A 26690-nucleotide genomic window follows, 5' to 3' on the forward strand; every position below is an offset into this window, starting at 1 on the left:
TACCGTGTTCTTATTTCTTGTATCTTTTATTTTGGAGTTGCTTTCCCAAGGGTGTTGATCCCCGACCTACCTATGCGATAGTCGGATATGTAGCCTGAAATCATATTGACATTGAACAAACCCCCTGTAAATCTATAAATGGGATATGTAAATGCACACATCAAGCATATTTACAATCATACCCCCGAACCCCACGCTGACAATAAACTTCCCCCTCCCCCATGACAACATCCAGGGGATTGATATCCGGGACCTCGACATCCTCCCAAGTAGAATGAACCGTCTTCTCCCCCTCAACAACCGATTAACATTAAGCATAGTGCTATATAAAAGCCCCCAGCTAGCGACACCAACCACATGCCCTTCTTCTTCATGAATATCCGAAACCTTAGCCGAAGATCCAGCAGGACGATAAATGCCGGTGAAAGCTGGAAAAGCCGTAAAACACGTCAAATACCCATTCCCACACATCCGCCCCAACGCAACATCAATCTGCGCACCGATATCAATCTCCTCTGCAATACCAACAGGATTCACGGACAGCGCGGCAAGAATCCGCTGTGCGCCGCGAAAGCTGACAGCGTAGAAACTCGAACAGGCAACGTCTTGTGCAGCACAAATTAGCCGCGTGTCGTCTGCCCGCTCTATTGGCGGCGATTCGCGCCAGTAGGGCAGGAAGTGCCGGGGTAGAGGCACGGTTGGGTCGGCTGGCGTTAGGTAGTATGGGCGGTCTGTTTTGCATTCAACCCCGCAGTGGCCTAACCAGAGGATATCCCAGTCGTCGCCGTAGGGCGAGTGGGTTTTTGTGGCGCTTGTGCCTTGGAGGGCGCGGACCGCGCGCGCTAGGCTCTCGAGTTGGGCTTTTAGGGAAACGTCCCAGTCTGCGTCATCTTCCATTATTATTGCGCTGCTTATTCTCTCTTCGACGATGCTGTAGCGAATGTTAGATTTGGGTTGAGGTATGGATATCATTTTGCGCATACCGTTGCATTCCGTTTACATGGGCGCGTCGACAGGCATATTCGGATGCTGAATGGTCATTATTCCAATTCTAGGCTAGTCAGTACTAGGTTGAAATGAGAGAAGAGGATCTTTTTTACATAAGGGAATGTTTTAGGGTTGATCTCATCCGAGTTTACACCGGCGATCCAGTCAACGCGAAACCCAGTCACCGAAGAGCCTAGCACGAGATTATCCCGTTTATCAGGTCTTCCGGGTAAATTGATGGCAAAGACCTTCTCAACCTAGAAGTGACTGTTAGCGCCAGACATCAACCAAGTTTTTACCTATCTGAGGGGTTGATTTACCCCTAATGTCTCATTCCTAGCCTTCTGGAAGCTTTCCCGGATCTCGGAGCTACCTCCGAACACGAAGACAGCTTTACGGGAAGCAGGCCATAATTTTAAAGTGATGAGAATGATTCCTATAAGGAGGATAGCTTGTCGTAGGAAGCGGGATTGGAATATTGAAAGTAACATGGCTCCTCACTTGACGTTTGGATGACTACGGTCAGTTCTTAAAACAGATCTCAAAGCCTTTTTTTAAGGCAGATATGATATTAGGTTGGCTTAGGCGCGTCTTGTTTCTATGCGATGCTGGTTGGTTGACTCGGATCCACTTTTCAATATAACTTGTGGGGACCTGTACGAAATCTTATGGCGAGGAGGTCTAGATATTAGATGGATACATTTCATTTACTTCCCATACTTCTTGGCTAGATTGAGCATCAGATTTTGCATATCTAGGCAATGATGCTGTTTTTATAGAAGTCGGGAGAAAAACTTGAAAGATCGGAGTAAAAGAGTTGATTATGAAAACGTTTTTCTTGAAGAGTATACAGCAAGTAAATGAAGCTATCCAGTAGCTCTTACTGCTTCTTGCTGGGGTCTTCTGAGTAAGCAATTTGTATATCCCCAATCTGTCCCTCAATCTCAAGCGTAGGTCCACTGTAATTCTTACGACCATCAAAGACCCAAGTGAGCGAAGAAATGATAACGACAATAGCCAGCACAACAACACAGTAGTTCATGTTGCTACCGGTAACGGGAAGGTCAGGAGGAAAGAGGAAGAGAACAGTTGTGAGGACGATATAGACCAGAGAGATGATGTTAATGATCCAGCCAAACCAGTTGGGAAGAGTAAAGGCTCGATCGGGTAGTGTCTTGCGTCCACGCATGACGTTGACGGCAATGGGCATGCCGTATGCAAGGTCGAGGAACACGACAGAGCAGGAAATGATGGCGTTGAAAGCACTTGATGAACCGAGGAAGATGCATCCGAAGACGACAACGAGGAAAAGGTTGAGGTAGAGCGAGTTCAGAGGAACGTTCAACTTGGGGTGGATCTTTGAGAAGAATTTCGACGCTGGAAGGCCGCCATCTCTTGCAAACGCGTAGCACATACGACTGCTCGTGGTCATGATAGCGGTTGTGGCGAAGAGCATGCACACGAGCGGGAAGATGAGCAGGCAGATGGCACCGGCGTTACTCTGGGTTGCGTTCTTCAGGATAGCGAGAAGGGGGCCGGCTGAGGAGCTGATGATATTGTCAATGCTGCCAGCGACGAAGAGTAGACAGACAAGGAAGATCCAACCAGTTACTGTGCCGATTGCGACACAATAGATCATGATCTTGGGACCTTCTACAGAGGGGTTGGGGATTTCTTCAATCATGTGGGCGACACCGTCAAAGCCAGTGACACCAAGTCCTCCTTGTAGAAGACCAAGCAGCCAGGCAATTCCATCGGGCCATCCAGTCTCATTGAGGAACTCTGTAAAGACGAACTTTCCGGAATTGTAGTTGGGCGACGCGCATGACAGCACGGTGATGCAGATGATGACAAAACCAGAGATGGACCAGATGAAGGCAGCCTTGTTGAAGTAGGGGAGAATGTGGTTGGTGAGAGCGTTGATGAGGAAGGCAGCAATGTTGTATCCGATGTAGATCAAAAATTGGTGCCAGCGCTGGGAAACGTAGTCGGGGTGCATCAAGGAGATGACTCCGATAACCAGCTGGCTACCGAGAAGACCGCCGGTAGCTACCAGAGCGACCCAGCCAGCACAGTTGATCCATCCAGTGATCCAGGACAGAACTGGCATCCACTTTGTCCATGAAATGACCGCCACCCAGTGATATTGACCTCCTGCAGTGGGATAGGCAGAAAGGAACTCAGCGAGGGATGCGGACATGCAGAGATTACAGATACCGGCAGTGACCAGACCTGAAGCATTGTTAGCATATGCCGTTGAACATACGCAAGCCACGAGCTATTTAGGCTACTTAGTAGAATTACATACCCCAGATCACACTTGTACTACCTCCAGAAGGCAGACTGAGAGATAAACTTGTCGACAAAGCAGTCCATGACTATCAGATTGTTTAGTATAAATCGGAGAGAAGATTTTTGGGAAACCATTACGTTCAAAATAGCAAAAGCAAGACCCAGCATAGACCTAGGGCAGTTAGTCTCGTGGTCGGACGAACATTGAAGAAAACATACAGCATAGAGAAATTCCGTTTCAATTCAGGCGCGTAGCCCATCTGGGCTAAATGGGCATCATCGCCGGCAGCTTTTTCTATTGTGTCATCCATGGTGATGTGTGTAGTTCAAATCACCGGGGAATTGGTAATTTGTGTTAAAAGAAAAGAGAAGGGAAAGAGGGAGATAGAGTTTCAAATAATGCTTTACGGAGTAGACGAAATCTCCGCCGATTAATGCGGGGAACAGGTATCAAATGCTCTGAGTAATTGATTTGGGGTAATGAACTAATCGATTAGATATCATTTACTGATAGCGGTCGAGATGGAAGTGATTGGCTCGGCGCACCGATTCGGGAATATGAGCCAATGAAAATAATTAAGGAGGCGGGATCTACAAGAGCTTAACCTGATCTAATGTGGTTTGATTGGTCTAAAGCCAGGGAAGTTATGGGTCTTACTAATTAAGGTATACACTATGCCCGTTTCTAGCATTGAAGAGTAAATGATACAATACATTTAGTAGTACAGAATACACACGAGGTACAATAGAATCTACTGATCTGAATCCATCATGGATCTAGGTATCATCTACTGCTTGAGCCCCTGTAAGCATATTAGATCTAGACTTCTCCCTAGATCGGTCTAATGTCCCAATTGGCAACTGCTCCTATCTCATCAGCATGGTTTGATGTGGATACGTGGGTCCATTCTCACTGATAGACAATCAAACAAATACCACCATGTAAGAGATATCGAGATAGATCCGAGATTTGCATTTGAGCCAGGAACGCCTCTTCGGATAATCGGCGCTAGGAATGGGAATTCGAGATCTAAACCTCTGTCTGTTCAAGGCCACGTCTAGAGTTATGAATCGATAAAACAACCGTCTTTTCTAGAACTTTTCTTTCATGAATCATGGCTGACTTGATTAAGGCTATCCAATCATAGTCGTCTACATCTACGAACAAAGTACTACACTCATTGGTCAACGAACTTATCCCAGGATTGTTAACGGCCAACGCCGCAATTGCCCCATAGCAGTCCATCATACAAAGTGTTTTCCATCTTTACCGACAAAATTAATCTTTCTACTAGCATCAGTCGCTCTGTGTCTCTTATCACAAGGCTGCAGTTTCAGATAAGCCGCCACCATTACCCCTGCAATCCCCTGAAGCTATCCCACTCCTCATACCACTTACTGCAAGGCACATGATGTCTCATTAGTACCGCTAGCACAAGGACTGCAGCCGCGCAACATGCAGACGCGGTAAACTGATAGCGATAACAAGATTATGAATTTCATAAGTGAATCGCTGTATTATCTCTCTCTGATTTTGCCTGGAACTTAAGTTCTCGCATGACATCGCCACAGTCCTGCCTTATGTAAGACGTTGTCGATCTATGTCGCTGTTGGCTGTTGTGCGCCCGACTTTAGCGTGATCATTGGACTAATGCGGAAGTATGAACATCGATTGCGGTTATTGACTTGAGGCGCATCACACGAAAATCGAAATTATAATTGGAAAAACTTACCTAGATACTAATTTATGAATATTAAGAGCTGAATTACATCCAGATTTCACGATTAAAACTGTCTGGATGTAGAAGACACTCAATTCATGCCAACATGCACATGTGTTATAACTTCGCTAAAATTCGCTTCATTCAAAATCTTTACTAATATTGGCAATTTCCGACGACTAATTACGAACTATTAATTGATTTCGAGGCTCTTCAGTGGATGAGGTCACCTTCACATCAAGATGTTGAAGTAGTAATAGTAGTAGTAAGTATTTAACCATGGAGTCGTAGCAGTAATTCTATTGATTGACCTCACTACACCTGACTGGATATTAGTCAATGGTACCACTAGTAATCGATCATTCACAATATAAGCTCGCCAAATAAGGATGTCTTTTCTTAGACAGGTTATTCTGACTTGACATGTGGGGTGTAAGGCGGTCTCGGATTCCTGATATTAGTACTCCGTACTCTAAGTAGTTACTAGGAAGTTATCTCTTCTTTTTAAATGGAGGCCCTCGTCCATTGTCGATTTCATGGGTCGAGTTTGAAATTTTAATTGTTAAATTATCCAAGTTAGGAAGTACGACATTGAATAGATAGAAATTACGTTTACTAGCCTCAGGCAGACATCATTAAATACGGAGTATTCCGTTCAACAGCCTTGGTAAAGCTTGGCTTATGTTGCCAAGGTAGTGGGTACTCGTTTAATGTTCACGGCTTCATCAATATCCTTTTCTTCGTTATCAGGTCCATTTAGGTCATCTTCATTATAAATTCAATAGTTGATCTCATGCAGGCATCATCACAAAGGCAAAGACCCTAGCTTTCGAACGGTGTCTCATAAGGAGCCTCAGCTTGTGGTGTAAGACGGGCAAGGTGACGTCTTTGACCATCTTCCCAATCAAACAAAGCAGAGTGGCAGGCCAAGCGGTTATCCCACACCACTACAGTACCGGCCTTCCAGCGAACACGGGCTTGCAAGTCCTGCGAAAGACCGATGTGATCGTACAGGAATTTGAGAAGATACTCTGACTCTTCCTTCTTGTATCCGACAATGTGGCGAGTGACTGCAAAACATCAGTATACGAAAAGCAGGAAAATCTTGGTAAGTACTCACACTGAGGGTTCACGAAAAGTGCCTTCTCTCCAGTCACGGGGTGTGTCCGAACAATAGGATGCTCTGAGGTAATCGGGTCGCGACGCGCAATACCACCACCGTTCAAACTGGCATTCACCTGCTCAATACCAGAGTGGACAGCCTTGAGTCCATGCAGTCGCTTTTTGAATTCGGGCGAGAGTCGCTTATAAGCCTGGACCATGTCGGCGAAAATGGTGTCGCCGCCAGTGGTAGGGCCATCTAGAAGATAGAGGAATGTTGTTCCTGGGGGCTGCTTCTCAAAGGTAACATCTGAGTGCCATGTAACAGTATTGGTGCGCTGCTCGAGGAACTTTTGGCCTGTCTTGTCATCCGCACCACGGAAGACGAGATGGATCTCTGGGAAGCCCTTTGGCGCACCTGATGTTTGGTGCGAGTGGTGGCGGCCGAAGTAGCCAGCATAGTCGACTACCTCTTGGATGGGGAGGGAGGCGAAGTCTTGGTCACGGAAGGCAACGACTCGGCGCTGAGCGACAAGGAGTGCTAGTTGGTCCTTGCCTGCATTGGACAACTTGCTCAGTTGCACGCCCTTGACTTCAGTGCCGATGAAGGGAGTGATATCGTCGGTTTCCACGCCCTTGGAGAGAAGGTCGGGGAAAGTTGGATCGGCATCTTTACCGTGGTCATAATGCTCGAATGGGGTCAGAGGGGGTTGTCTATGAAGCGTGAGTTTTGACCTATACTGTCATCTGAAGTGAGTGCGAACCTCTGTGTCTCATTGTCCCAGACGGGAAGATAGTTGGGGTAGGATGCTGGGGGAAGCTTTGATGTTCCCTTGAGCTCCGCGTCCTTTTCAATGTCGTATCCGATTAAGTTCTCTTTATTGTGTCCAGATTCAGTCTTAAGGGGAACGGTAAATGCCGCTGATCGCAGCGGAACGAATGTGGCCTCAGTGATAGTAGTCATCTTGGAAGAGCTTTTCTTATATTTTATAGAAGAGACGGATAAAAGGCGCAATTCTGATACGACTAAAAAACACTTGAGTATTGGAATGAGGCCTTGTGTCAACTATATAAGTTTCTGGGAATTGTTACTACAATGGTACACTATTGCGCAATGAATAGAGTGCGGGGTTCAGTCCAAGATTTAAGTCTTTCGTCAAATATAGTATGAATTAATAATCCAGTTAGACGATAGGCGAGGTACTGGTGGGCGCATTTTTAATATATGAATACAAGAAGCAAATTGAAGGGGCCCAAAGTACCTATTCGGTAGCGAAATACTGGTTTACTATGGCGTGCTGGGATTGCGTGCGTTGATCGACACGCGATTTAGTAGTAATTTGGCCGGTTTTGGAGCCCAGAATACGCAGAAGAGATATCGGCTCTCGCTTAATTGTTTGGTAGATTCATTGTTGAGAAATTCTCATACTGCTGTTGTCAGCTTATGTGTTTATTGCGCCATGGAACACTCATGTTGCGCAACACTTTTACATTTCTCGCCTGGGTTACTCCGAACTCTTATTTAAGTCTCACTTTCATCAGTAGAACCGGTCAAGTCAATGATTCAAATTAAATGATTCATTTTGCATGCTGTTGAGTTGGTACGGTCTTGCTGTACGGAGTAGATGTTGGATCATTAAGGGTTCAATTATGCTGACTATACAAGGTTATGCAGTGGGGCCAAGCGGAGCCTCTAACGACTCGCCCATCCTTCCGTCACTTTATCTACTTTTGCGTGACCTGCGATCTGCATATTACTCGGGAACTAATTCAGCCATACCGGCATTGCCGTCCTCTTGATCTTGATTTAGAAGCTGAAGAAAGGTTACTGCTTGGTTTTTATATACGTCGTAGGCGCAAAAAGGACTAGACAACTAAAAAGGCTAAAACTAAACACTAAACACCTTCCGATTCCGTTAGATCAGAGACACTAAGAAACAGGTTACAAATGCGCGCCCCTCTTCACCCTTGTCAAGTTTCAGGCCCCATAGGAGGCAGTATTATCTTCTCAACTTGGTCTTCAATTTTACCTAAAAACTACTACACAATGACGCGTAAATACCCACCAGGCTTTGCCCCAGTTGTGCCTTATAGTGTGTACTTTCCTGGATTTTATCTTCGTGAAACTTGAGATTTCAACCTCCTATCCAAGGTTCCGATTCAAGGCCAATCAAATATGGCAATTGAAGAGACCAATCCTGGCTATGGTCAGGAACATGATTCCAAAGATGAATCAAAAGTCTTAGCAACAGGTAGTGACTCTTCATACTCCTCTTCATTGGAGCATCGTCGAGGATACGTCGGGAACGATGCTTCTGCATTTGACACTACTGAAGACCCTCGTTACTATAAACCTATCCCCGAATATGAGGGTTTTCATCGCTGGGATCCCGAGTTTGATTGGACCGAGGCAGAAGAGAAGACCATTGTTCGAAAGGTATGGTCTACTTGATATCGCCAATTCGCCGGGGAATCAGTTCCCTATGAAATACTATACTCACTTTATTGCCTCTTTAGATCGACTGGAGAATTTGCACGTTTGCGTGTTTTACCTTTTTCGCCCTTCAATTAGATCGTGGAAACGTGGTTCAAGCAAACTCCGATAACATGCTTGAAGACCTGGGTATGACCACCAATGACTACAACACTGGTCAGACTATTTTCCTTTGCACTTTCCTGGCAGCAGAACTTCCTTCACAGCTACTATCTAAGTGGGTCGGACCGGATCGCTGGATCCCTTGTCAGATGGTTATCTGGAGTATAATCGCGGCCTGTCAAGCATTTATCAAGGGTAAAAGTGGATACTTTGCTTGTAGAGCTATGCTTGGTCTTTTGGAGGGAGGCTTGTAAGTTTACTTAATTTACTTTTGTCTTGCTCTGCTCTCATAGACTGACCTGAACAGCATTCCCGATACGATCCTCTTCCTCTCCTTCTGGTACAAATCAAAGGAACTGCCAATCCGACTGGCTTGGTTTTGGGTTGCATATGAAGCTACTGCGATTGTGAGTGCCTTCCTGGCATTCGGATTCTTGCACATCCATAACTCGAGTGGTGGAGGAGGCTGGCGCTATCTGTTCGCCTTTGAAGGACTTATCACTGGTATAATTGGTATCATTGCTGCCTTCTGGATGCCTGCGTCTCCAACGCAGACCAAGGGTCTTTTCCGTGGCAAAGATGGCTGGTTCAACGAGCACGAGGAAAAGATTATGGTGAATCGGGTCCTCCGCGACGACCCTAGTAAGGGTGGCATGCACAACCGCCAGCCAGTCACTCCTAAGCTCCTCTGGGAGGCGCTGAAGGATTATGATATGTGGATCATCTACCTGATTGGGCTGTCCTGGATGATTCCCAACACTCCTGCCACTAACTACATCAGTCTGGAACTGAAATCTCTTGGATTCACCACTTTCCACACAAATCTCCTTACTATTCCTGCCTATGTCATCTTTATCCTCAACCTGCTCTTCTGGACTTGGATCTCTGAGCGCTTTAACCAACGTCTACTTCTCGGCGTCGTCACCGAAGTATGGGCATTAGTCCTCCTAATTGCTCTCGAGACACTACCTGAGGATAAAAGTGCCTGGGTACGCTGGGTGCTGATTACTCTGCTGATTGGCATGCCCTATATCCACGCAATTATCGTGGCAATTACATCTCGAAACGCTGGCAGCGTCCGCACTAGGACTGTCGCGACAGCACTGTACAACATGGCTGTGCAAGTGAGCAATATCATTGGTGCCAACGTGAGTAACCCACATCTTCCGAGGTTGGAAATGGAAAAATGAACTTCATACTGATTGACTATTAGATCTACCGCACCAACGATAAACCACTGTACCGTACCGGCAACAAGGTTCTGATCGGTATTGCTGCATACAGTTTGGTGTTATTCATTGCGGCCAAAATTTACTACGTCCGGCGAAACAAGTAGGTTCTACCAAAGCACTCTTTTTTGATGAGTATTGTGCTGATAGTTGCTCTCTAGACAAAATGCTGCGATTTGGGACAGTATGAGCAGCGAGGAGAAAACGAGATATGTGGCTGAGAACCCGAATCTTGGAAACAAGAGGTAAGTTGCTCTCAAATAACCTTGAAATTGGGAAATCATGTTCTGACTTTGTCCTGCCCCGCAGAGTTGATTTCCGGTTCTTGCATTAGACTTAGGAGGATATCCAGGCGTTTGATATAAAAAAGAGTGGCTCTGGAAGTTACATAGACATATCAAATAGTATTTTCAATGGGATATTCATTTCATGAACCTTGGAAGATGACCACTGTCCATTGATCACCATGAGAAGTGACCATTACATAGGTAAGGCCACTGACTTAAGTGACTGAACTTATATAACCGACAATCTTGGAAGTGGACCGGTCCATTTATTAGCTATAAAACCCGGGTCCTGGCAGAATGGAAAGTGGGGTGCGAAGTATAAAATTCAAAAAGTACCAAACAAAGTACAAACGAGAAGATTTAGAGTAGGTAGTAGACCACTAAAACCGTTTATTGAACGTAGATCTTAAAATAGGGTTTTTTTTCGAGGTTCAAAGGTACCATATAGAAGAAAATAGAAGAAAAAGTTGATGATTATCATGATAAGGCGACATAAGAAATCTTCGAAGAGAAATAAAAGTGCATCTCTCAATATCACACAAACGAGGAGGTCATAACAAGCATGTCATAATAGGGCCCGAGAGACCTGGGCCAAGACCAAGCCCTTCATAACGAATAAATCATAACGAATAAATCATGGTATAGATCTATTCACCAAGATCCGAAAAGACTCCACAAAGCAAACGAGATTCCACGATATTAATGCATTTCATCAGGAGAGACAATCGCTCAACCTTTCAATTAAACCCAGGTATTAGGAGCGCATTTTTGTTTTCCAGTTCCGATTCGTATTTTTGAGGGACATTATAAGCAGGGAGTGTGGCAGATGTGACAGTTTTTTCCTGGAATGACCCAGATTTCTTGGCCTTGCTTGATGCAATTGGGACACCGGACACCGGGCATCTGTTTAGTTCAAGGTTGTTAGATTAGACTCGCCGTATAAGTACTAAAGTATGAAGTACTCGGTGATATCGGACAAACCTTGTTAATGGTGGGGGAGCTCAAGCATGAGGCGCCATTTGTTCTTGAAGTAGAGATGGAGTGACACATGGCTCAAGTGATATCCAAGGTTGATCGATAGATGTAGATTGTAAAGGCGAATTGAATTGTCTGAAATGGTTCACACGAGGTTGGATATCAGTCCTATTTAAAGACATCAAATAGTTCGAACTCCCAGCAACAAAGTAAAATTAATTACAAGGCAAAAAAAAAAAAAGCGCAACCCTCATCGAACTAAGTCACCCACGGCCCATGGACTCGGAAGTTCCCGTTGTTGGATAGAACCACCGACCGAACCCACCAAACCATCCTTAGAGAGCTTCTCCCTGCTGTCGATCGACTAAAAATCTGCTGCATCACTTTATTGTATGGGCTTTGTTGTTACCGGGATCAGGGGTGACGTGAAGCAACCCCACTGTTTATCGCGCCACTGAGCCCCTTTCCTAATTGGCTGTTTCTTCTGCCCTACGGTCTCTGCTACATCAATACATCAACAACTATTTAGTCAATATTGATATAAATCACTCAGCTTTGACCCGGATCTGAATAGAGGACAAGGGAACCTGGTCTTTTCCACTTCCATCCCATCGGAATGATCAATTTGGACAATCCGTATCAAAGACTCAAAAAACTTCCACAAAGACGAAAAAATGATGTATCGCTCCCCCGAGTCCCCAGAAGCAGATCGCAGATCGGGACCCGCTCGGTCATCCTCGGATTTGGATACGACCAATGTGCTGTATTCTGACAGGACCTGGTTTCGACTCCTCACAAACGTTTGTCCTGTCAGTATGTAGTCGATCGTCCAATGAGACTGGCCATCAGCTATATCGGAGAGGACCTAGGCATGCGACCTTAAACTGTCAGGTCCATCTTCTGTTCCATCTTCGGTCCATGTTGTTGAAACGGCCGAAATATTCAATTGTTCTATCTCTTGAATCTCCGGATACCTTAGTACCTCCAGGATGCCATAATCGCTTTCTGGGGATCTACAATAGTTACCAATGGTATGGGTCTGGCGAGATGGACGGAATCCAGAATCCAAAATCCAGCCCTTTGGCCCCCCTTTCCCGATTAACTAGAAGGTTTAAAGAACTAGAACAGAGGGGAATGAAGTCTCATGATGCGTCTTTTCCTCGTTCTACCGCTTATCCGAACAATTTTTAGCTATTTCGTAACAGTTGGCCACTCGGAGGGGCCTTGAATCAAATCTGATGTATATCACTTGGCACGGTGATCTATATCCTGATTGGCCAGTGTGGCTGGCAAGATGTGTACTACCGACGACAGGGGTCTGGTTTTCTAGTCATGATCATGGGAGTACGATAGAAATACGGAGGGCACTAACTGGAATTAGCATAGTATACTGTGTAGCGACAACGGAAAAGGTGTTCACCGAAGAGTATCTACGCCCACTAATCGCACTATCCCACCTGTCCAGACTTTTAGTCTCTGTGTATACTGTACTAAGTACACCGCAAGATGGAAGTAAATAAGCTGTGGAGCCCCTAGATGGCTCGATGGCGCGCATTATGCAGGAAAACTTACTTGATTGTTTAAAATGGTGTCAAAAATGGAGCCTCGTTCGGGAGAAACGCCCCAAGCCACCAGCCACGCCTTCCTATACACGTTTCTTCCTTCATTTTGTTTTAGACACGGGCTTGAACGGTACTTAGTCACTGGGTCCATGACACAGAAGGATCCATACGACCAAGACTGAGCCGTTTTGACTCTTAGATACGGAGCTCGGAATACTCCTAACGCACATTATTGAATCCACTGTGGATCGTACTGTGGCACTTTGCTGTCAATGTGAAAACATTACCCGCGGATGCCGCGACAACTTCGGAACTCGCTTGATGGCCAGTGCATACGCCGGGTTGCGAGTCCGAAGTCGATCAGCGAGCTGTGCCCTTGTTTGCCTTGTCGTGGCAGGCAAGGTTCGCCATGCTTTCCTGCAGTTCGCCGTGGATCTTTGCAGGGAGTGTCGCACGGGGCACACTGTACAAGCAATACAGTCCTCTTTTTCCTTTTTTTTTCTTTCTATTGTCTTGAGATCTAATAGGCTTGCTTCTGATGCTTGATCGCAGATCACTTTGGCTTGGGCAGCAATATATGCCAGTATCCGGTTGATCGAGGGAGATTTGAAATCACCTAGATCGGGACTCCTGAGTACATAAAACCATTTCTAATGGCATGCATCTGGATTTATTCTCGCAACTACTCCTGTGATCATACTGCTTATGTATAGATGAGACTAAACAATTATGCACGATGCCGCAATTTATGATGTCAAGGTTGCTTGTATTCTAGTGGAACTAGTCTATTCTGTTTTCAAAGAGACGGAGCTTGGGATGTTTGCTACTATCAATATTCTGTCGGTGATCTTTCCGAAGCTATAATGACTGACTCATGAGATACCCTTGAGGTATAATATTTAGTATTAAATCCTTTGCTGTTCCAGTTTATCGCTTGCTCAGGAAATACGCTTTGTGACATGAACCAATAAAACTCCCCCTGCTTTTGCTCCAGTACGATCACGAAGATGGAGGAGTCGATATCCTTCTCGTAACCGGTCAAGCCGAATACACGCCCACGCAGCCAAGGAATCACGACCTATCTCCTCATCCTTAATTTTGAGCCTGTTAACCAACGTCAGCTTATGAAATTCATCTGATCGAGTAATGCGGGACAGAACGGCTCATCATGCGGTGCAACATGTATATCTCAATGTGCCGTTATTTGGTGCTTTCGACAGGTTTAGATGCAATGTGCACACCCCGCATTGACGTCGGACGAGATCATGCAAGGTATCCTGCAGAGAGCTTGAATGGAAAAAAAAGGGAAAAAACATACCGAACGAAACTCAACTCTTCTATCACTCCAGCCACAGTCGGGAACTCTAGCTTTTGCCCCTTGAAATCAGGGTTCGTGCCCGCTGACTTTTTCGTGCAACGCCTGTAACTGCTTTTTTCCTCGTCGGAACTTGCGTCGTCACGTCCAGTCGCAACTGGACTGTCTGGCTCCTCGACATGCAGCTGACAGTTGACATAGGGATTAAACCATTTCCCATGATCGCCTTGTGGCAGTGACAAATCTTGTGCAGCGAAAATCTCAATTGTCAAATCAAGTGACCTACGAGCAATGATGTCTGAGGAGGACTCGGAGCTTCGGTAGCCTGGAGGCTTGAGTTCCCAACCCGGTGTGTCGCAGAACATGCCCTCATTCAGCATCATGCCTTTGTCGAACTTTTGCCAATTCAACGCTACGATCTGCGCACCTCTGCGCCAGAAGAAAGATGGGTCAAGATTAGAGGATGTGACGCGGAATGCGTAGGGAAAAATCCGCATCATTGATACACGGTTATGTTCGAATAACGCCGCGCGTTGATTCTCATGGGCCTCGCGAGCTGCATTTTCAGATAGTGAAAATATGTGCACTGGGATTTTTGCCTCTGTGCAATTGTTAGTATTCGCCATCAAATCTCTGGCCTCGGGGAACGTTACCTGGTTGTTCGAACTGACTAAAATGATACGCTTGAGTGTATACCGCCATTTGGGCCAGGGCTTCGAGAACCTTGGAAGGCTTAGCTGGTTTTTGAGTTTCGTCCTCAGCAAGCTGAGTACTGGCGACATTTTCTGTGAGTTCAGGGGCATTGGTTTTTGGAACTTCGGGCTTTTCCACCGTTCCAGGAAGAGGCAGTGATTTCGTCTTGACCAGGATTTTCCTTCTCAACTGTCCCAGTGTTGGCAATTCATTAACCTGACCCTCCGGAACCTCAACAAGCAGCCCCTTCCAAATATCTTTCATGATATCAACCATCATTTGCTGCTGCTCTAAGCAAGCATGAATTTCTAGGCTGACGATAACGGGTAGATCACTCACCACAAAGGCACTATCACGAATAGCATGGCAAATCTCGCGGAAGGTAGTGCCTTTGGTCAATGTATATCCATGCAGAACGCGAGGCTCCACCAGTTTGAGCTGCTGGTTCGAAGCAGAATTGGCAGTACGATTCTCATTCCGGGTGGCTTCGCGGCGCTGCAACGCCTCTTCCAACCTAGAAGAAACAGCATGCTTCAATCCCGCACCAGAACTTGCTTCGGAGTGGAGTTTGGACTTGAGTTTTCCTTTGACCTTGCTTTTCAAGCTTCCACTTTTTTCTTTGGCATCATCACTAGATGATTCTGAATCGCTAGAATCTGAGTCTTCAGTTTCTCCATCCCAAACATCAATCTCGACAGAACGGCAGCCCCGCAGTAATACCTTGGACATCATTAACAGCTCGCTCAGCAGACATATCACTAGAAGAATACTCACCGACGTATATGCACTAGCAGCAGCATCACTATACAGTTGATTACCCGTCAAATAAGTGTTGTGACTGGACGAAATGTAATAATCCGAGATGGGCGCTGAGACATCCAGCTGCTTGGCTGGTGCTTGGGCACACGAAGCCGCATCTTTCATGTAAGCACGGAATGCATCCAGCGAAACCAGAGGATCTGTAGTTGGAAGGACATCGGCAGTTTTTAAAAACTCCGCTTTTTTGTCTGGAGACTTTGTGAGAGATTCGTAGATATTTTGGAGGTGTGAATCAAGCGTTGCGTGGAATTTATCCACTGGGTTCAACGATATATGACGTGCCCGATCCACAAGACTTTCAACTGTATTCATTTTTGGATGTTATTGCAGTGTCGATTTATCCAAGTTATTAGATTTTGTCAACTCGAAAAAGTGACGAGTACAAGGCGATTTTCGGATGTTTGTGCTGCAGTGGGGTATTCTGCGGTGTAGGTATGTACCACCGTGCTTCTCACTGCACGAGTCCAATTGGCGAATAAATTGATAAGAAGTATGAGGATTTATGTATAGATGATCGGAGTTTTAGAAAATCGAGATATAAGATTGAAAGCGAAGTATTAAAGGAGTGCAGGCAACAAAGTTTCATTAAGCTCACACGTGAGATATTATCCACTTTATGCTTGCGTGGCGCCAATGAGTTTTGCGTGTTTTGGTCTATTATTATCTACCTCTAAATCGTACATCAAAACACACTGGAGATGTAGTGCATTAATAGCTACACAACAATGGCTATTTGAATTCATTTCTTATGTATATTACAGAATCTATCAATTATAATATACAGAGGATCTACCATATTCACGTTTTTCCAAGAGCTACTAGAGGTGGTGATGGATGTAATATCTTTGGGACGGGGACTTTGCACTGTGGATGGAGATAGTGGCAAAGGGAGCCAGAGAGCAAAAGTCCTTCGCATAGAGGGTGCACTGGTCCATTTTCAAAATTCTTTAGAGAAAATGAAGAATCTCCGTATATCCATAAAGGTAGATACCCGTGGACCTGGGCTGCCGAGGCTGCCGAGGGAGAGAGAGAGAGGTGTAGTAGAGAGGCAGGAAGAGGAATCGAAACTTTAGCTAATGACTAGAATCAGTATTAGTATGGGTATTCAAGAGCGTAGTTCTATTCTCGTTGGGATGAGGAGAAAGACAGTGAAAGATGAGATGAGAGTGAAGAGAGTACACTTCGGCACAACCTGAAGCCGTCAAGAAGCTTGGAGCCTATGCTATTTTCGACTACAGGGTAAGCGGTGTCACCTACCAGATTTTTGGTGCCGTGAAGAAGGATGGTGTTAGCCGCACACAGCACACACTGCGTTGTTGATGGAGCTCTGCAGCCAACATTGGATATCCTCAAGGAGACCAAGGGCGATGCACACACCAAGGTTGCACACTCACCCCTTCTGAAGGTCAACCTATCCTCGGTAACACGCAGATCACTTTCAACTTCCCATTTATGGATGAGACTGCGAAAAGCAAGCTCATTGGATCAACTTTGCTGATGTTTATGAGTACCATATGAACGAAGAATGCCAACATATAACTAGGCAGGTTATCTTCAAATGATCCAAAGTTGGTAGAGGGACTTCTAAGTCACTCTCTAGTAGTCTGAGAGAGGAAGATTGATTGGTATAAACTCAGCGAGAGTATCCTATAGTATCCTACACTCTAGGGCTATGTACTCAAGGTTAGTTATATGCTCTACTTAGGCAGCCTAACTGCTAATTCAACATTCTGTTTAACTAACAGTACAAAGTAAATATCATCGAAGGATTCCTTCAAGGTGACTCATTCTTTGCTGAGAAATCAAGACTCCACCTCATAAGAACCGCTTCCCCGCAACATTTCAAATATTCACTCTTCTTATGTTCACAAAATACTTTAGATACAGTTGCATTGACTCCTGCATCAAAATGGCCAATTCAGAACCCGTCCATTTCTTCGACATCGCCTCTATCCTGCCAGGTCGGTTTACAAAAGTAGAACAGAATGTCATAAATACTTACAAGATCTAGGCTCTTCAAAATCATGGTCCCCAAATACCCTCAAGGTCCGCGCAGCACTTAACTTCAAGGGTATCCCCTACACCCAAAGCTTCATTTCATACCCCGATATCGCCCCGCTGCTCGAGAGCCTCGACGTCGAACCCAACAAAATCGGTACTCCGTACACCCTCCCCGCGATTATTCACAAGAGCTCCATATCCTCCAACCCGCATGGCGCAATGATAGACTCTCTCCCGATAGTCCTGCACCTAGACAAAGTGTTTCCGACCACGTCGCTCTTCCCCTCCGGTGACGCCAGCTACGCCCTCGCGCTAGCCGTCAACAGGATTATAAGTGTTGAGATGCGTGGGTTTTATGTCAAGTACATTATCCCGAACATTGCAGACAAACTGGACCCGCGCGGACATGAATATTTCGTGCGGACACGCACTGAGTCTTTTGGAAAGCCATTGGCTGAGATGCGGCCGACCGATCCTAAAGTTGTGGCGGAGGAATGGAAGGCTTTTGAGGCTGGTTTAAAGCCCGTGTTGGAGATACTTCGCGGCCGCGAGGGAAAGAAGGGTCCTTTCTTTGAGGGTGATAAGGCAGGATATGCGGATCTGATTTTGGCGTGCCACTTTGCGTGGTTCGATCGTGCTGATCCGGAACTGTTCAAGAAGTTTATCGGGTATGCTGTTGAGTTTCAGGTGCTTTGGGACGCCTGCCGGCCGTGGTTGGAGGGACAGGGTGAGGAGAAGGAGTGGCCGATTCCTGGGCAGACCAATTAATTGTTATCTGCCAATTATCAGCTAGTCATAATTTGTCTGTAGTTAAAGTGACCGTGGATTATGTAGATCTTATCAAGTAGCATTTCAATATATAGGACAATGGAGAAAAAAACAAATCGACGTAATAATACATGCCGGAAGCCCGAAGAGGCCATTTATCCGATATTCAGTATTGGGGTCTGGGCCAATTGACCACAAAAATAACAGCCCAAGGAATTTACAGACCGCGCAGGAAGTTGGCTTCCTTGATAGATTTCCGCCGAGCTTGGCGGGCACTCTTGATAACCTCTTCACGCTTTTCGAATCCCGCAGCAGCCTCGGCCAGTGCGTCCTCTGGGAGTACGTCGCGGTTATACGAAGCAGGTGTAATATCGTCAGCGTGGTGGTGGGCAGGGATCGTTGGTGCAACATGGCCAGTACGAGCAGCCAGCTTTTTCTCGTAGCGCTTCCGTTGCTTTTTGTTCAGTGCTGTGATATAAAGTTAGACCTGGAAGATAGCGCAAAAGGGAGATCGAGGTTGAAACATACTGCTCACGTCGACACCACCATTGTCAGACTTGGACTGCTTGCTTGGATCGGCCAAAAGATCCCATAGCCAATCTGGGTACTCCGAGTCTTCCTTGGCGAAGACGTCTGGCTTGTTTTTGAAATAGTTCAAACCGTTCATCTTGGTTCCGGCCGGACAGCTACTTGGTGGACGCTCAATGACAGGTTTGGAGGGAGCAGCAGGCTTTGCATCAGTGTGAATGCCTTCAGGTGTGCTCAAGGGCTGAGAAACGCCGGGGGTGGCGGAGGAGATGGCGGATGGAGTTGACTTATCACCAGCGGTCGGTTGGCGTGGTGCAGAGGGAGGAGGAGGAATAATGTCACTGTATGATCGCAATTGAGGACGGGCAATTGGCAGTTGGCGCACAGCTGCTGTAGTCCAGGTCATCGACTGTTGTTGGTTTAGCCGGGCTAGCATGCCTGTTCGGCAGCTTCTGCAGATCATAATGGGCGGAGTGGTGTATTTTTGGCAATTGATTTGTATCAAGAGTTTTATCCCACACAGGCCTTAAAGTCTTGGTGGACCCGGTGATATAATAGCTAATTTGCTGTCGCAAGACACGAGACAAAAAACTGCGGAATGGAATGCCAAGACAGAACCACATCACGTGATATAGATAACTAATGCTAAAACATTAGCAGTGCCAAGAGCGCACCTAAACACGGGAAAGTGTTTAGATGTGCCTCACCGTAACCGCCAATTCTGAACACCACCCTATTCAAAGCAATATCCTCCATCCACCATGCCTAGAATCGACGAATCTACAAAAACCAGTTAATAAGTCTTTGAATGATGTCCAGGAGGAAGATTTAGTACGCTGGATCATTCAGTTAAATAATTGGAGCATGCCGCCAACACCAAAGCTAATTGAGGCATGGGCAAATCGCTTGCTTGGAGATGCTAGCCCTGTTGGTCCGATGTGGGTATATCACTTCATGAAGCGTCTTCCTGAAGAGCTAAAACTAGCTCTTAAGAAGCAGAATATCAAGGAATTAAAGCGAATTAAGGCTGAAGATCCAGCTAAGCTAGGTCATTATTATGATCTACTTGAATGCGTCCTTCGCAGTGTGCCTTCGCGGTTGATCTATAACTTTGATGAGTGTGGTTTTCGACCTGTTGAAGGTAGAAATCAGAAGGCGGTTAGTAGAGGAAATGTTCCTGATCTTGCTGAGACTGAAAGAGGTGAAAATATCACTGCTGTTGAGTGTATTGCTGCTGATGGTTGGGTAATGGATCCGCTTTTTATCTTTAAAGGCACTGACTTTAAGGAGTCTTGGTTTTATGAAGATCTACCACCAAATATAATGGTTGGGGTGTACCTGAATGGCTGGATATCTGATAAATTAGCTATTGATTGGCTAGATTCCTTTATTAAGGCTACTAATACACCTGATCGACTAAAGAAAGGTATATTTTACTCTTATCCTTACTCTTATTCTTTACATATAGGAGAGAAGCGTGTCCTTATCTTTGATGACTATAGCTCGCATTTTACTCTTGAATTCCTACAAAAATGTGAAGATCATGAGATCATACCTTTTGGTTTCTTGCCATATTCGACGCATCTTTGCCAACCCCACTTGATGAGAAGCCGTTTTTAGCCTACAAACAACATTTTAGAAGGCATAATAATGATATCTCTTACTGGACTGGCGCGGCTATGGCGGAGTCTGAGTTTTTAAGGGTAATCTACCTGTTGGAACGAATATCAGCTGACATACCAAGATCATGTGATCTTGGCATGGCAGCTACTATATCTTCTTTCATCTGAGCATTTTAGAATGACACTTCACTTTTACCCAATATGCATACACCTATTATATACGTACAGAAACGATATCAATAGCTGTCTGCTTCGGTAATAACCTAGTCAACCGACACTACCCTATACGACAGAAAACCTTTGTTCCACGAATCATTCGAGATGCTTTTTGTAAGGGGACTTGTACGCATCTAACGATGAAGGTAGGTCTCGATGAATATCATTGAATTACTTGAGGAACTAAGTGAGGTGGGGAATATGGATTCCTATATACGGGTCCCCTCCACCGCCTTCTCCTTCTGCCCTTCTCCTTCTGCCCTTCTCTTCTGATGCGGGTACAACCCGCTGACACTTTTAAAGAGCGCGGAATCTATCCCTATGGATAGTAAAAAAATATTATATAAGCTTCCTAACACATAAGATATGTTACCTGATTTTGTTGTTACTGAAGGTGGCCTTGCTAAACACCATGACGATCGGACACCAACTCTGCCACTATTATCGTCTAGTGTTGAAAATACTCCGAAACCCGCGATGAAGTTTCAGATGAACCAAGAGAAGCTACTTAATAAGGATCTTTAGACGCTAAAGCATCAAACAGACATTATACGTATCTTCCATCATTCTAAATTACTCTATGAAGAGCTTAAATTGTATAAAGATGCATTTCAGCAGGCTAGGGCTGCGCAAGAACCACTCCGTCGCCCAAAAAGTGAACGACAGATTCCACCGCTTCAGGATACTGGTATATTGACTATACATGATGCAAATCGCTCAATTATAGCCAGGAAAGCAGACGAATATGCTGCAAAACAGAAGAAGCAGACAAAAGAGAAGAAAAAACAGGTTCAGGAGCAGGAAGATAGACCAAGATCCTTTGGCACTGCTATCAATTTTCTATTTTAATTTTGGATTTCGGAAATAAAAACAAAAAACTAGACACGATCTGAATCTACAGCCATGAGTCCTACCTTGAAGTTTGTGTGGACCTTAGCTTCCCTCCAAGGCTACAAGGGTGGAAATACCCACTACGTATTTGCACTTAAATCATGCACAGCTACCTTTAATATCATTCAATGTTGCCCAGATCTTCAATTACCCAGGTAATTATATGCCAGTCTTACCTAACTATCTAGATTAAAAGATACCTATGATTCTGTCATATCATACCACTTCTAAGATTTGAGATTCATCCCGAGACAGGGCTACTCCGATGTAAACCGTACCTATATAAGGAGAGGTATGTAGGTATGTTCTTACCTTGGAACCTGCCCATGTGGGCATTCAGGTCTTCCCAGGTTCGAGTAATTGAGATTATCTGTAATGAGTATTCTACATTGCTCGTATCAGAATCCTTTCCATGTACCTTTATCTGAACCTTTTCCCCTAGATAAATACACAGCTATAATAGCAGTAGAAATCATATTACAAGTTCAAAGTTACAAAGAGGTACTGGTAAAGGTGGGCAGTATCTCAATTAGGGTATATGTCGGAACGGTGACGTTCTTACGGTGCATATGCAACTAGTATTCTTGATGGAATAGATCTAGGTGCGTCGATGCGAAGTTGTAAGATGTGTGTTATTCAATCTTATCCTCGCTGTAACTAAATAGACAAAACTCGCTAGATTCACTTCATGTCGAACCAACAGCATCGGAACCATTGGTCCTGTGCCCCACTTTGGTCTAGTGGTATCGACAGTATATTATCCCATGCTTGGGCCAACAATCTATAACTAGGACAACGAATAAGATCTACAGATAAGATTAACATGGCCCCTGCATATAAGGATGACGCGTTCATTCAAAGAGAAGCTATTCTTTTTTCTTTCTCTTCATTAAAAGGCCAGGCCAGGATGGAAGTTGCTGTTTTTGCGAAAATTGGTTGTTACTACTGGTTGTACGAGTCATCGCTCTCGCAGCCGGCATGATCTTTCTCTCCCCTGTTCCTATTTTTCTCGTTTTTGAATGAAATTGTTCAAGGGTTGCTTTCAAACATTGCAAGCACTTTCAGAACTACTTATATACCTACCTAAGTATGTATTCGAGCTAATTCTACACGTATATAGTTTACTAGTATCTAGGTAGTCACGAAGTTCCAAGTTTTCAATTGCATTCAGACTCATATATCCCAAGGTTGATGCCCGTGTCGGAGTCTTAAAACCAAAGTTAGGCCCAGGCTATATTCCAACATTGATACCAAGGTTCTTTTGATTTCGAAAGGCCGGCCGGGCCCTCGACCTACGTCCAGTGGTATCTTGGCTATCAATCTTGGGAGCTTTGAAGGTACCTTAGGGTCGGTAGCAAGTGGCAAGTGGCAAGTAGCGCACCATTGACGTACATGGCCACCTGCCGGGGTGGACAGTTTGAAGACCTAAGGACTAACTATTGGAAATAATAGTAGCTGGACAATGTAAGTGCTTTAATAGAATTGATGAAAAAGTGAACTTTTGTTTCATTTATCCCAATGGAGACATCATAAGTAAACCGGACGAACCAACAGCAATTTATCCCGGCAAACCATGTATTTCCAGTCCCAAACGCGATTCAAAACAAAACAGAAAGAGTAAATACAATCTAAATCTTCGATTTCACCCGAGAAGAAGTAATTAAAGCCGCTCAAGTGGCATAGGTATCAAAAATAAACGATGAAAACAAAATGAAAATGAGATCGTCTTACGTAGAAAGGCCACTGACTACCAAAAAGTTGCATATATCCTCGCAAGCATTTTTGAGTGACTTGACAGTCTTCCAGTTCAGCTCTTCCCTTGACCGATCGGCAACAGCGACGCATGAGCCAACATCTCCAGCACGGCGGTCTGCGGCCTTGCGGGGAATAGACTTATTTATCACAGCTTCCATGGTGTTGACGACATCCAAGACAGAATTGCCAGATCCAGTGCCCAAGTTGAAGGTACGGAAGTTTTCGATCAGCTTTCCTTCGACGGCAGTGTTCAGGGCGGCAATGTGACCACATGCGAGATCAGTGACGTGGATGTAATCCCGGACAGCGGTTCCGTCCTCGGTTTCCCAGTCTGAGCCAAACATCTGCAGCTCGGCGTACTGGCCAGTCATGACCTTGACGACGACTGGGAGCAAGTTGGTGGGAATTTGTCTTGGGTCCTCGCCGAGGAGACCAGAGGTATCACATCCGACAGGGTTGAAATAACGAAGAGCAACAACTGTCCATTCTGGATCTGAGGCAGCAAGATCTGCCAGAATGGTCTCACACATCCATTTTGTGCGGCCGTAGGGGTTGGTGATACCAGTGCAGCCGGGCTGCAATGTCTGGATATCGCCGGTGGCATTGGTATATTTTTCTTCCCTATGCACACATAGCTCCTCTTTCAATGGGAGACCACTGTTTGCAAGTGTGCCATAGACGGTAGCAGAGGAAGAGAAGATAAAAGTCTTGATGCCAAATTCGCCAAGAATTGAGGCAAAGTCGATCAAGCCGCTGACGTTGTTTGAGTAATACTTGAGTGGACTCTTGATGCTCTCCTCAACTGCCTTATATGCAGCAAAGTGAATAACACCGGCAATCTTTGACTTGGGAATGTTCCATCGTGTTTGAACTCGGTACTCTTCAAGAAGAGGCCGGAGGGCAGCTGTGTCTCTATAGTCGTGTGCATGTAATCTGAGATCGGGCATCTTAGTGCCATTCTCATTGTGGTATTTATGTGCCAGAGTAGTGATGCGGTCGAAGACGTTTTCGAAAGCATTGCTGAGGTTGTCGACCACAACGACATTGTAATTCGCCTTGAGCAATTCAAGGGTTGTGTGACTGCCGATGAAGCCAAGGCCACCGGTGACAAGGATATAAGAGCTCTCGACAGGGAACCGCAGCAGTTCGTCTAGGTTCTCCAGCGAGACTGAGTTGACTGTGGCTGGAGTGTCAACAAAGTTGGACTCGCTCTCCGCCGGTGTGCTTGCATCTGAATGATGAGGGCTATGCATGTTGATAAAGTTTAGACGGAATGAATGTCCGTATAAAGATATGTGATGATGAACTTCCAAGGCTGAAGCCAAGATTTTATAGTTCGAAGAAAGGTAAAATGAACAACCTTGCCTTAGTGGAAAGGAACTTTGGAAGTATAGATTGTAATGATGGTTGAAAAAGCTTTTGGAGGCTACAGAAGATCGAAGCAGAAGCTATATAGTAGTCTGCGGCAAATGGGTGGTCGCCTCGTCGCCTCTCAAAACAGAGGACTCGTTTGAGTTCCAAGGTTCTAGGTTTTAGCTTGATAAAATGGGGACAAGCCCACTCCTGGAAAAACTGGATCCTCTGGGGAGGAAGCAGATGCCAATTGCAAATAAAAAAATAAAAAAAAATAGAGAGGATCGAGGGTCCCAAGGAATCCACAGGCTAAAGAACTGTTGGGTAGGACTCTCATGGCAGTGGGTCGGCGCCACTGGATGTGCCTTTGGGTCTGGCCATGTCTAGGTATTTTTATTTCATTTTTTTAAAATCAATATGCATTGAACATTGTGTCATATGTAAGTCTCATCTAAGAAGATCGATATACTATCTGTATACTTAGGTTGACCCACCCTTTTCCTATTTGACTTTGGTACCTAGTTTACCATGATGGAAAAATGGTACCATGGTACAAATTTTCCTATAATTAATCCATTTATATGCCCAAATAGGAATGAGCTTAGTTTTTGTACTTGAAAAAAACGCCAGCCGCCTTTTTATTTCAGATTTTACTCTAGGCACGGAGTGAACCCACAATGGAGGAAAGTAAACAACACGTGAGCTGCCTTCGCTCTCGGACTCGAGTCTTCCTTTTGGCTCTAGGCACATTCATCATCGTCTGCGCCGCTGTGATCCCTGCTGCTGTTGTCACAACACTACACAAAAAGCACAACATGGGCCCAAAATCAAAGGTCTTCATTCCGCTCTACGTGTACCCCGATCCTGGAGCCTGGAGCCCTCTAGAAAAAGTGTATGTTCTCCCATTTCAATCCAGCCCAGATCGTGCTATTCCCGCAGGCTCTCCACATACAATGATTTGAGCCAGTTGCATGTCAACCATTTCCAAGGCCATGGTCTTCCTAAAAATAAACTTCTTAACCCCTCCTTTACTGCAAATTTATGATAAGACCATTACTGAGTCTCAAACAGGATCTCTGCTCACCCCCATGTGAACTTTACGGTTGTAATCAACCCAGGAAATGGGCCGGGGCCTGACGCATTGCCTGATGCTAATTATACCCGTGAAGTTCCCATTCTCGCGTCGTACGCTAATGTACGGCTTTTGGGGTACGTTCATACGACTTATGCCACTCGTAATATATCCCTGCTCCATAGAGATATTGAGACATATGCGGCTTGGCCTACCAAGTCTTCCAACCCCAACCTGGCTGTCCGGGGTATATTCTTCGACGAAACACCTCAGGCGTACAGTGATCATGCGTTGGATTATTTGCAAAATCTGACTGAACTGACCAAGGGTCTAAACGGGCTTGGTTCGGATCCATTTGTAAGTTATCATCCTTGCTTGTTCTTGGTTTATTTTCACAGCTATGACACAACATACCCCTGTCATTGCTATCCATCTTATCAATTCCCCTTCCAGCATGGATGTGCGGCTGGAAATATCTCTGGTTGCATGGTTCGGTTCTAAACTTCAGTATTATTCAAACCCCTCGGAGACTTGTTACCCAAATGGGATTCCCAAGCGACTATTTCCAACCACTAACAAATCACAGATTGTGCACAACCCTGGTGCTGTACCTGACTCCCGGTACCTCACATCAGCAGATTCAACAGTCGTCTTCGAAGGTACATACAGCACCTTCCAAGAAAGGCTCGGGGCAAAAATATTCACGGCGATCCCCGACAGTAATCGCACCGAGTTATGCGCAGTCCTACATTCCATCCCTAGCGATGTGACTGGATCTCAGCTGCGCAGCTTAGTAAAGCAGGTCCGCGGAGTATCTGATGAGATTTTCATGACACATCTCAGTGATGATTACTATGCTAGCTTTGGGCCACAGTGGGCTGAGTTTGTTGATCAGATGGCGGCTTGA

The 26690-nt window shown here is 45.3% G+C and overlaps 10 protein-coding genes across 10 annotated transcripts; 4 read left to right on the plus strand and 6 right to left on the minus strand.

The window, feature by feature from the left end:
* Positions 1–26: 26 nt before the first annotated feature.
* N7495_009520 (Glycosyl transferase family 25) lies at positions 27–1478 on the minus strand (the record flags this gene model as incomplete). The annotated part of the gene is made up of 6 exons (XM_057212171.1): positions 27–66; positions 183–292; positions 355–931; positions 984–1051; positions 1101–1244; positions 1308–1478. 6 exons carry the CDS (start codon positions 1476–1478, stop codon positions 27–29), a joined length of 1110 nt encoding a protein of 369 aa, XP_057059034.1.
* A 389-nt stretch (positions 1479–1867) lies between these two features.
* Positions 1868–3590, minus strand: N7495_009521 (GABA permease GabA; the record flags this gene model as incomplete). Its single annotated transcript, XM_057212172.1, has 4 exons — positions 1868–3219; positions 3296–3365; positions 3418–3451; positions 3499–3590. 4 exons carry the CDS (start codon positions 3588–3590, stop codon positions 1868–1870), a joined length of 1548 nt encoding a protein of 515 aa, XP_057059035.1.
* Positions 3591–5822: 2232 nt separating this feature from the next.
* N7495_009522 (TauD/TfdA dioxygenase family protein) lies at positions 5823–7065 on the minus strand (the record flags this gene model as incomplete). Its single annotated transcript, XM_057212173.1, has 3 exons — positions 5823–6070; positions 6121–6815; positions 6866–7065. 3 exons carry the CDS (start codon positions 7063–7065, stop codon positions 5823–5825), a joined length of 1143 nt encoding a protein of 380 aa, XP_057059036.1.
* A 1212-nt stretch (positions 7066–8277) lies between these two features.
* N7495_009523 (putative transporter) lies at positions 8278–10260 on the plus strand (the record flags this gene model as incomplete). Its single annotated transcript, XM_057212174.1, has 6 exons — positions 8278–8538; positions 8619–8947; positions 9005–9845; positions 9911–10029; positions 10088–10171; positions 10236–10260. 6 exons carry the CDS (start codon positions 8278–8280, stop codon positions 10258–10260), a joined length of 1659 nt encoding a protein of 552 aa, XP_057059037.1.
* A 3428-nt stretch (positions 10261–13688) lies between these two features.
* On the minus strand, positions 13689–15889 carry N7495_009524 (putative phosphoinositide-specific phospholipase C; the record flags this gene model as incomplete). Its single annotated transcript, XM_057212175.1, has 4 exons — positions 13689–13854; positions 14069–14666; positions 14719–15478; positions 15533–15889. The coding sequence occupies 4 exons, from the start codon at positions 15887–15889 to the stop codon at positions 13689–13691; spliced, it is 1881 nt and encodes a 626-aa protein (XP_057059038.1).
* Positions 15890–17486: 1597 nt separating this feature from the next.
* N7495_009525 (glutathione S-transferase family protein) lies at positions 17487–18346 on the plus strand (the record flags this gene model as incomplete). The annotated part of the gene is made up of 2 exons (XM_057212176.1): positions 17487–17538; positions 17589–18346. The coding sequence occupies 2 exons, from the start codon at positions 17487–17489 to the stop codon at positions 18344–18346; spliced, it is 810 nt and encodes a 269-aa protein (XP_057059039.1).
* A 217-nt stretch (positions 18347–18563) lies between these two features.
* Positions 18564–19337, minus strand: N7495_009526 (mitochondrial 54S ribosomal protein mL54; the record flags this gene model as incomplete). The annotated part of the gene is made up of 2 exons (XM_057212177.1): positions 18564–18814; positions 18875–19337. 2 exons carry the CDS (start codon positions 19335–19337, stop codon positions 18564–18566), a joined length of 714 nt encoding a protein of 237 aa, XP_057059040.1.
* Positions 19338–19738: 401 nt separating this feature from the next.
* N7495_009527 (transposase) lies at positions 19739–20178 on the plus strand (the record flags this gene model as incomplete). Its single annotated transcript, XM_057212178.1, has 2 exons — positions 19739–20114; positions 20165–20178. 2 exons carry the CDS (start codon positions 19739–19741, stop codon positions 20176–20178), a joined length of 390 nt encoding a protein of 129 aa, XP_057059041.1.
* A 3152-nt stretch (positions 20179–23330) lies between these two features.
* N7495_009528 (NAD-dependent epimerase/dehydratase family protein) lies at positions 23331–24611 on the minus strand (the record flags this gene model as incomplete). Its single annotated transcript, XM_057212179.1, has 1 exon — positions 23331–24611. The coding sequence occupies one exon, from the start codon at positions 24609–24611 to the stop codon at positions 23331–23333; it is 1281 nt and encodes a 426-aa protein (XP_057059042.1).
* A 777-nt stretch (positions 24612–25388) lies between these two features.
* On the plus strand, positions 25389–26690 carry N7495_009529 (spherulation-specific family 4 protein; the record flags this gene model as incomplete). The annotated part of the gene is made up of 3 exons (XM_057212180.1): positions 25389–25603; positions 25783–26140; positions 26370–26690. 3 exons carry the CDS (start codon positions 25389–25391, stop codon positions 26688–26690), a joined length of 894 nt encoding a protein of 297 aa, XP_057059043.1.

This window comes from Penicillium taxi, assembly GCF_028828555.1.
Source record: "Penicillium taxi strain IBT 34144 chromosome Unknown utg000006l_segment0_segment0, whole genome shotgun sequence".
In the NCBI taxonomy this organism is placed as follows: domain Eukaryota; kingdom Fungi; phylum Ascomycota; class Eurotiomycetes; order Eurotiales; family Aspergillaceae; genus Penicillium; species Penicillium taxi.